The 8,672-nt window shown below is 54.7% G+C and overlaps 5 protein-coding genes across 5 annotated transcripts; 3 read left to right on the plus strand and 2 right to left on the minus strand.

Moving 5' to 3' along the window:
• Positions 1-303: 303 nt before the first annotated feature.
• BO83DRAFT_48023 (uncharacterized protein) lies at positions 304-1,435 on the plus strand. The gene has a single exon (XM_025537386.1). The coding sequence runs from the start codon at positions 411-413 to the stop codon at positions 1,263-1,265; it is 855 nt and encodes a 284-aa protein (XP_025387668.1). The 5' UTR covers positions 304-410; the 3' UTR covers positions 1,266-1,435.
• BO83DRAFT_339399 (kinetochore Spc24 family protein) lies at positions 1,282-2,166 on the minus strand. Its single transcript, XM_025528543.1, has 3 exons — positions 2,055-2,166; positions 1,610-2,007; positions 1,282-1,553 (listed from the first exon to the last, which is right to left on the minus strand). Exons 1-3 carry the CDS (start codon positions 2,079-2,081, stop codon positions 1,376-1,378), a joined length of 603 nt encoding a protein of 200 aa, XP_025387669.1. The 5' UTR covers positions 2,082-2,166; the 3' UTR covers positions 1,282-1,375.
• Positions 2,167-2,327: 161 nt separating this feature from the next.
• BO83DRAFT_427718 (mitochondrial fission 1 protein) lies at positions 2,328-2,974 on the plus strand (the record flags this gene model as incomplete). The annotated part of the gene is made up of 4 exons (XM_025535362.1): positions 2,328-2,346; positions 2,408-2,426; positions 2,497-2,590; positions 2,645-2,974. The coding sequence occupies 4 exons, from the start codon at positions 2,328-2,330 to the stop codon at positions 2,972-2,974; spliced, it is 462 nt and encodes a 153-aa protein (XP_025387670.1).
• Positions 2,975-3,574: 600 nt separating this feature from the next.
• On the plus strand, positions 3,575-5,109 carry BO83DRAFT_399421 (putative RING finger domain protein; the record flags this gene model as incomplete). Its single annotated transcript, XM_025533317.1, has 4 exons — positions 3,575-3,663; positions 3,750-4,274; positions 4,327-4,764; positions 4,821-5,109. 4 exons carry the CDS (start codon positions 3,575-3,577, stop codon positions 5,107-5,109), a joined length of 1,341 nt encoding a protein of 446 aa, XP_025387671.1.
• A 296-nt stretch (positions 5,110-5,405) lies between these two features.
• Positions 5,406-8,328, minus strand: trpB (tryptophan synthase TRP5). Its single transcript, XM_025534078.1, has 3 exons — positions 8,005-8,328; positions 7,626-7,929; positions 5,406-7,566 (listed from the first exon to the last, which is right to left on the minus strand). Exons 1-3 carry the CDS (start codon positions 8,138-8,140, stop codon positions 5,838-5,840), a joined length of 2,169 nt encoding a protein of 722 aa, XP_025387672.1. The 5' UTR covers positions 8,141-8,328; the 3' UTR covers positions 5,406-5,837.
• Positions 8,329-8,672: the final 344 nt, after the last annotated feature.

Raw genomic sequence — 8,672 nt, forward strand, 5'->3', positions numbered from 1 at the left:
TGCCATTGTGTTTTCTTTTTTTTCCCCTGGTCTATTTCTTTTTGGTTTGTTGTGGGTGTAGTGTAGTGTAGTGTAGTGTAGTGTAGTGTAGTGAAGAGTAGAGTAGTGTAGTTGTGAGAACTGTAGAACTAGTAACGACAATAGGTGATGGTGGAGTGGAGAGTGAAGATGTGAAATGAGAGAGAGAGAGAGAGCTTAAGCTGATCTCCGCTCCCCGATAAGTTTGAATTCCGCCCGATAAACCCCAAAATTTAAAGTATTTCTCCAACTTCTACTCTTCTCCTCTCCAAGTACGTCTAATTCAATTTACTCCGCCATATATTTCGGTAAATACTAACACTCATTTTTAACCACAGTATAGATACACATTCAATGCACATCTACAGCCTCTTATTATAAGAAACGAAATAATGACAACACTATCCCCCCTAACCCGCCGTCTCTACAAACTCCCCCCCCCCAATCCCCCATCCTCATCATCCCATACCACACTCCCCTCCTTCCTCGCCCACGCCTCACGCACCTCCCTCCCTCCCACAAGCACAACCTACATCGGCACCCACTACGAATACACCATCCAATCCACCCTCCGCTCCTCCGCGCTCCTCCTCCACCGCACCGGCGGCCGCTCCGACGCCGGCACAGACCTCGTCGGAACCTGGCACCTCCCCGCACACGAACACCCGCCGCGGGTGCTCGTACAATGCAAAGCGCTGAAGGCGAAGCTCGGGCCTAACATTGTTCGTGAACTCGAGGGCACGTTCGCGTCGGCGCCGGTGGGGTGGCGCGGGACAGGCGTCATCGGGATGCTGGTTAGTCCGAGGGAGGCGACGAGGGGCGTACGGGAAGCGCTGACTAGGAGTCGGTTTCCGTTGGTTTGGTGTCTTGTTGGCTTGGAGGGGAGGGTTAGGCAGGTACTTTGGAATGAGAGGGTCGAGGGGGTTGTCGGGGATGGGTTGGGGGTTGGGGTTGTTTATCGTGCTGATGCTGGTGAGCAGGATGCGGAGGCGAGGGTGACGTGGGATGGGGAGGATGTTCCGGGGGTGGATGCGGTGGTGGAGAGGATGGAGGTTATGCAGAGGAGGTGGTTTGAGTTGTGGGGTGTTGGGGAAGAGAGGTGGGAGGAGGTGCTGGGGGTTGTGGAACGGTTGTTTCCGTTTGAGAAGCCGTTGTTGTATGCTAGAGATGGGAGGGTGAGTGGGTTGAGTGAGGAGGAGAGGGAGGCTGTGAGAGAGGAGTTGAGGAGATGTCAGTCTACTACATGAGTATAGAGCATAGTTTAATGTATAGAATGTAATAGTAGTTATAATATTGTCATATCAAGCCAGGGTATATCCGTAAACGCCGTCCAAACTGTCCATCTCACCAAGCACATCTATCCCTGCATCGTCGACCAAAAGTAGTTCGAGTAGAAGAACCGTGAGAACTTCGGGTCAATGTTCACCACATGCACATCGCCCTTGCGACTATTGCGGATCACCGCCTTGGTGAAGTTGCCCGCGTCGTCGGCCTCAATGTCCACTCCTAAGGACCGGTAGATTTTTAATCGCAGCCTATAAAATAGTTAGTCGCCGTATACTCCGTATGAGACAGGTGGGAAGGTACTCACAGCGTCGCATCATCCATCTCACGCTCCCGGCGCGTCGGTTCGTCACCTTCCAACCCCTGCGCTTCCAGATCGGCCAGGCGCTCCTTCAACATCTCCAGCTCGCCCTCTAGCCGCTCACTCTCAATCTCCAGCTCGGTAGCTGACTTGGCGATACGGAATTTCTTCGTGTCCAGCTCGACCATCTCCGCGGCGTGCTTGCCGGAGTCATGCGCCGTCACGGCCTCCTCATGTTGGGCCGTCAGGGCGGACAGGTGCCGGGAGAGCTTGCGCAGGGCCGATTCGGCTTCGCGCGTGCGCAACTCACGCGATTGCTGTAGCGCGGCGAGCGAGTCATTGATGCGGGTGACGGCTTGTTTATCGGGGTGGATGTTGAAGTTGCCGATGGTGTGGTTGATGAGCTGAAGAGTCAGCAATAAGCATAATTAAGGGGGTGAAAGGGACTTACACCAGCGGGATTCTCGTCGAGGAGCATGATAACGGTAGATTCAGGGCTATATACGTTGTAATGTTAGATATCAACCTCGTAGTTCTGATAGCAATGGCAGCAAATACACTCCGGAAGTGGAGAGATGTTTGTTGTTGGAGCAACCGCCACCGCCGCACGCACCGCCACAGCGCGTGACGCCAGGCAGCCCCGGCCATGATTTCGAATCTTCTCTTGTCGCTGCCGGCCAAAGGTCTTCGTTCTCCCACCAGATACATCGATAATTCCTTCAGAATGGGCTCTAATCTTCCTTGTGAGTGTTTCTCTCCCCGTTGGTGCTGGTCCCTCCCCCTCCGCTAACTGCCTGCATGCAGATGCCGCCGATGCTGAGAGGTCAGCGCTTTTCCCCCATCGAATACTCTACCAATACTCCAGAACCAGCACGAAGCTAACCGGTGCACAGTCCGCTAAAGCCAGCGGAACTTCAGGTGCTCCGCGCCCAGTATGAGAAGGAAGGTGACTACGTGGGAATTCAGACCAAGTTCAATTACGCCTGGGTAGGGACCGGTAGATATCCCGATACAAGTCCATTTGGCTGACGGCATGTTTAGGGTCTGATTAAATCCAACGCTCGGGTCGAACAACAAGAAGGTGTCCGCCTGTTGTCGGAGATCTTCCGCGCTGCGCCTGAACGACGTCGCGAATGCCTGTACTACCTCGCGCTGGGCAACTACAAGCTCGGTAACTACGGCGAAGCCCGCCGGTACAACGATCTACTGCGTGATAAGGAACCCGGGAACCTGCAGGCCGCTAGTCTAGGCCAGCTCATCGATGAAAAAGTGTCCAAGGAGGGCCTGATGGGTATTGCCATCGTGGGTGGGCTGGCGCTGGCGGCCGGCGTAGTGGGTGGATTGGTGATGCGGGGGGCAAAGAGACGCTGAGGGATGGCAGAGACTGTGAATTGATTGTTCTGGGTGCATGAGTGTAAATAAGGCTGTTCGGGTGTTTTTATTCTTGCATTGGGGCGTTCTGACAGCAAGATTGGATGCGTGATTAATGTTAATGGATGCTATCACTATCACTACTACTACTGCTGCTTTATCTTCAGCTGCGCCACAGGTGGCTAACGTCATCCCGAGTCGCTGCTTCTTTCCTGCTTTTCTCTTTCTTTCCTCCATCTTCTCTCCATTCTTTCTCCTGCTGTCATCTGATGTCGGTATCTTTCTGTTATCTAACATATCAACCCGTCGGGTGATTCCCATGCTCTAAATCTTTGTCCCCGTCACGCCCGTGGCCCTTGCGGATAAACGAATGCGTGCCCAACGAGCCATGAATGACGCTGCATTGCGCTGCTGCTGCTGCCGCTGCTCTCGAACTATCAACCACCATCACCGCAACATCCCTTCTGCCTGATTGATTCGTCAGATATTCGTCTCCTGCACCACCATCTGACTAGTGTCTACGGTGACAACCTTCCACCCCACCTTTCTATTGTCCCCCTCTCATCCACGCCTCGTTTCGCCGTTGGATTTCGGATCGCCATGGCCGACGTGGGGGACCGCATGTTCTGCCATGCTTGTGGCAACGTCTGGCAGCGCGAAGCTCAGGGCATGATCTGTCCGCAGTGCGAGTCAGACTTTACTGAAATTGTACGATCTCTTCCGCTATCACTTCCATTCAACCCTATCTGACCATCCCAGATCGAAATCCCGCCAGATCCCGACGCCGAGCCCCCGCCCTCATTTCACCGACCCCCTCGCCCCCCGCCGCGGCCAACGCCCGCTCCCCGAATCCATGGGCAGACCACAACCCCTGGGCTCACCAGGAGGAAGATGATGATCTCGATCAAGGATGGGGTCCCGGACATGGGAATGGATTTACCCATCGCACATATCGGTCTCCAGACGGCCGTTTCACCTTCTCCACCACAACCTATACCCATGGCCTCCGAGGGGGGTCACCTCCGACCCAACAGCGACAGGCAAACCCCGACCCACTAATGCCAATGGTGCAGGGTCTAGATAGCATCTTCCATGGTCTCGCAAGCACCTACCGGCAGCAAAATCGCCCAGGTGGCCAAGCTCAAGCTTCAGGCACAAATCGCGACCGCGGGAGGACACTGGGATCTTTTGCGTTTGACATCGAGGCGGAGGGCCGGACCGGCACGCAGGACGGCGGTCTGCACCCGCGAGATGCGGATGGTCCGCAACCGGTGAATAATCCTCTACGGACTCTGGGCGAGTAGGTGCTGCCGATGAACGTTGCTGCACGTTGCAGGGCTAATGATCATCAGTATCTTGGAGCTGTTCCGCTCGGATTTCGGCACAAACACCCAGGCAGGTGGCACTGGCGGCGTCCGGGTGATGACCGGGCCGAATCCCCTCGCCATGCTGTCCACGCTGCTAAACTTTGATCGTCATGGGGACGCAGTATACTCGCAGGAGGAGCTGGACCGCGTGATCTCTCAGCTGATGGAACAGAACGCCAACCGCGGAGCGCCACCACCAGCCCCGCCCAGTGCAATCCAATCGCTGCCGAAGAAGAAGGTCGATGAGGAGATGCTGGGGAGTGAAGGTCGAGCGGAATGCTCGATTTGCATGGACACGGTGGAGCTAGGGACCGAGGTCACGGTGCTACCTTGCAGCCACTGGTTTCACTACAGCTGCATCGAGCTGTGGCTGAACCAGCACAACACGTGTCCGCACTGTCGACGAAGCATTGATGCGCCCCAGTAAGATCCCTTCCCTATGTTGCTTCATCACGCAGACCCTTTCTAACGGCATGCAGAACTGAAGGCGCCAGCAGTCCTCCCGGAAACAGACCGGCAGCAGAGGGCACAAGCGGCAACCCAGTAGTTATCCCCGACAGTCCGGAGCGCGAACGGACCCAGCCATCAGCAGCGCGAGACGCTGCATCACCATCGGGTTGGAGTTCGCAGTCATTCTCCTCATGGTCATCACCATGGTCGGGCTCAGAGGGCCCAGAACAACAGCAACAACGCCGGAGTAGTCGAGGAGAAGGGTCCGGAGGGTTTACGGGGTGGGTACGCAGTCGATTAGGCGGAGGGAGTGGCTGATGGACGAGATGGGAGCGAAGCATACAAATTTATATTCGGGAGATTGGCGATTGATGAGATGTATGTAGTAATGACTTGACTTGACTTCGCGGAGTTTGCCTGCCCTTTTTTGACATGACATGACATGACATGACACGACACGATGAAGATAACTATGCACACATGCATGCACACACAGACAGCATTGATACCTTATCTATACTATCTATCCATCTATAGCTTTTCAACAACTTACCGTTCGTTCGTTAATAACGAGTTCAGTACGATTAGTAACGATCTAACTTGACCCCATACTTGAATTAAAGAACCACAATGGCATTCGATACTGGTATATGTACTAAAACTCTCTCTCTCTCTCTCTCTCTCTCTCTCTAGACCAAGCCAAAAAAGACAAACCGAATACAATCAAAACCGAAAGATCTCAACCCGACCCACAAGTGAAAGTGGGTAGTTGTTCATAGATGCGACGACAAAAATGATGAAACTTGAGACCGAGAAGACTTTTCCTCTTTCCTTCTTTTCTTTTGTTTTGGCTTGTCACTTTTTTGGAGTGCAGGATTCCATCATCGCTCTGATATCGTTAAGGAGGGAAATGCAAGGGAGTTGTGTAGTGTCTAAACGGGAAAATCTACAGAAAATTAAATGAAAAGGAGGAAAGTAGAAGGGGGTAGTAGATGTCAAGAGGTATGATGGAGGACAAAGGATGAGGAGGAAGGAAGGGTGGTGATTTAGAAGCGCAGGTCCCAGCCGATCTTAGGACCCAGACGAGGCAGCTCATCAGCCACGCTCTGGACATCCTTGTCACCTCTTCCACTGAGGTTGAGGACGATATCGCCCGTCTTCATGGATTTGGCGAGCTCCATGGCGCCGAAGACGGCGTGGGAGGACTCCAGAGCGGGGATGATACCCTCGGTTTGAGCAAGGGCACGGAAGCCAGTAAGGGCTTCGGCGTCGGTGGCGGCAATGAACTTGGCGCGGTCGCTGTCCTTCCAGTTGGAGAGCTCGGGGCCGACACCGGGGTAGTCAAGACCGGCGGAGATGGAGTGGGTTTCGGAGATCTGACCGTGCTTGTCCTGAAGGACGTAGGTGCGGACACCGTGGAAGACACCCTTGCTGCCGCCGGAGAGGGTGGCGGAGTGGCGGTCGGTGTCAACACCGTCACCACCGGCTTCGACACCCAGGAGCTTGACGCTGGGGTCGTTCGAGAAGGGGTAGAACATACCCACGGCGTTACTGCCACCACCAACGCAGGCAACGACAGCATCGGGCAGCTTGCCGATGAGTGCCTTCATCTGTTCCTTGGTTTCGTCACCGATGACAGACTGGAAGGTACGCACGATGGTCGGGAAGGGGTGAGGGCCGATGGCGGAACCGATGATGTAGTGGGTGGTGTCGAGGTGGACAACCCAGGCGCGGAGAGCCTCGTTGACAGCATCACGAAGAGTGCGGCTGCCGGCGTCGACGGCAACGACGGAAGCACCCAATAGTCTCATACGGAAGACGTTGAGGGCCTGACGACGGACATCCTCGGCACCCATGTACACGACACACTCCATGCCGAACTTGGCACAGACGGTGGCCGTGGCGACACCGTGCTGGCCAGCACCAGTCTCGGCAATAATTCTCTTCTTACCCAGGCGGCGGGCAAGCAGGATCTGACCGAGAGCATTGTTGATCTTGTGACTTCCGGTGTGGTTAAGATCCTCACGCTTCAACCAGATGTTGGCACCACCGACATGCTCCGTCAAGCGGTCAGCGAGATGGAGGCTGCTAGGGCGGCCCATGTAGGGGTAGTAGGAGCGGTATTCCTCCCAGAACTTAGGGTCGTTGCGCGCCTGATCGAAGCCACGCTCGAGTTCGGCCAAGCAGTCCATGAGGGACTCGGGCACGTACTGGCCACCGAACTCACCGAAACGGGAGGGAATGAGAGCAGGGTCACCAGAGCCGTTCAGAGCTTCAATCTGGTCGACCAGGCCCGGACCAGCCGGGGTGTCGTCGTTGGTAATGACATCGGTGGGCTGAGAGAGGGCAGGGGGAGCCTCCTTCAGGACGGGGTCAAGCACGTTGACGGAGCCAGTCACCTTGCCCTGAGCATCTCTCTCAAGGCGACGACCGGTCACGCTGGAGAGGTAGTCCTGGGCATGCTTAGCCGCCTGACCGGCAGGGGCGTCACCCAAGACGGTGATGATCTGGCTACCAATAACGACACCCTCGGAGATGTTTTGCACGGACAGGAAGTGCTCGCGGGTGCTAACACCGAATCCCAGCGCCGTAGGCACGTTTCCGGACCAGGTGTGAACGCGAGACAAGAGATCGGGCAAGTTCGAGCTGAGCTTTCCGGTAGCACCGGTGACACCCATTCTGGAAACGACGTAGATAAAGGAATCGGCGATCTTGCAGAGAAGCTTCATACGGGACTCGGAGGTGGCGGGGGCAATGAGGGGGACGTAAGAGAGACTGCAGAAAAAGTTAGACCAGCTACCCAAATTTGCGCACACGATGCAGTCGAAACGTACCCGGCGCTGGCGCAAAGATCTCTGAAGCGAACAGCCTCCTCCGGGGGCAGATCGACCATGATGAAACCATTGACACCGGCGTCCTTGCAGTGTTGGAGCATGAGCTCCTCACCATACTGCATCAGAGGGTTGTAGTAGCCCATCAGAAGAACGGGTGCTCTCAGACCGCGGCTTCTGGCGGTGCGGACCTGGTCCAGGACAAGGGGGATTGTCACACCATTTGCCAAAGCCTGGGTGTTGGCCTTCTGAATAGTAGGTCCATCTGCGATAGGGTCGGTGAAAGGGACACCCATTTCGATAATGTCTGTTGCAGATCACCGAAATCGATTAGTTCCCCTCCATATTTGAGATGTTGCAAAAGGCGGGGTCAACAACATACCAGCACCACCATTTTCCAAGCCCATCAGAACATCTACGGTCTCCTCAACAGTGGGATATCCTGCAGTGAAGTAGGCGACCAAAGCGGCGCGCTTCTCCTGCTTGGCTCTGGCAAATGCATTCTTGATTCCGTCCATGGTGGCGGGAGGTGGGGGTGACACCCGGCGAGTGGTGGTGAAAGAGTAAGGAACGGGGGAAGGAGTAGCGGAGGAAAAAGGGAGATAGAAGCAAGGTAAGGGACGAGAAGAAAGAAAAAGAGACCAAAAACGGTCAATTGGATAAGGACGTGGAGGGGAAAAGCTGGGGGAAGGGAGAGAGAATCGAGAAGGAGGAGAAGCGGAAGAAAGTGGGTTTGAGTCACTGCGATTACTGAGTAATTACGGTGAGTGACGGCTGGCTGGTATTTTCCCCGCCCCGGTCAGGTGATGGTGGCGATAAGATAAAAATGAAAAATTACGAACAGGTACCGCTGGGTATGAAAATGTCGGATTTACGGAATTGCATCTGTCTTCTGGATTGGGGATCGATTATTAGATTACTTATGTAGTTGTGCACTCTGCCTCCTCCAAATGTCAAAGGGAATGAAGAACAAGTCAGAAGAAGTAAGAAATAAACAGGATTATTCACAGACGCCGCAAGCTATGCATATATAGATCCGCCCTAACAAAA

This window comes from Aspergillus eucalypticola, assembly GCF_003184535.1.
Source record: "Aspergillus eucalypticola CBS 122712 chromosome Unknown BO83scaffold_14, whole genome shotgun sequence".
NCBI classification, from domain to species: domain Eukaryota; kingdom Fungi; phylum Ascomycota; class Eurotiomycetes; order Eurotiales; family Aspergillaceae; genus Aspergillus; species Aspergillus eucalypticola.

Excerpts from the sequence above, each read along its gene's own strand:
- BO83DRAFT_48023 (XM_025537386.1), top strand. The coding sequence starts at position 411 with ATGACAACACTATCCCCCCTAACCCGCCGTCTCTACAAACTCCCCCCC.
- BO83DRAFT_339399 (XM_025528543.1), bottom strand. The coding sequence starts at position 2,081 with ATGCTCCTCGACGAGAATCCCGCTGGT. Across the intron at positions 2,008-2,054 it reads TCGACGAGAATCCCGCTGGT|CTCATCAACCACACCATCGG; the intron begins GTAAGTCCCTTT and ends CTGACTCTTCAG. Across the intron at positions 1,554-1,609 it reads GAGATGGATGATGCGACGCT|GCTGCGATTAAAAATCTACC; the intron begins GTGAGTACCTTC and ends ACTATTTTATAG.
- trpB (XM_025534078.1), bottom strand. The coding sequence starts at position 8,140 with ATGGACGGAATCAAGAATGCATTTGCCAGAGCCAAGCAGGAGAAGCGC. Across the intron at positions 7,930-8,004 it reads CTTGGAAAATGGTGGTGCTG|ACATTATCGAAATGGGTGTC; the intron begins GTATGTTGTTGA and ends GATCTGCAACAG. Across the intron at positions 7,567-7,625 it reads GATCTTTGCGCCAGCGCCGG|TCTCTCTTACGTCCCCCTCA; the intron begins GTACGTTTCGAC and ends CTTTTTCTGCAG.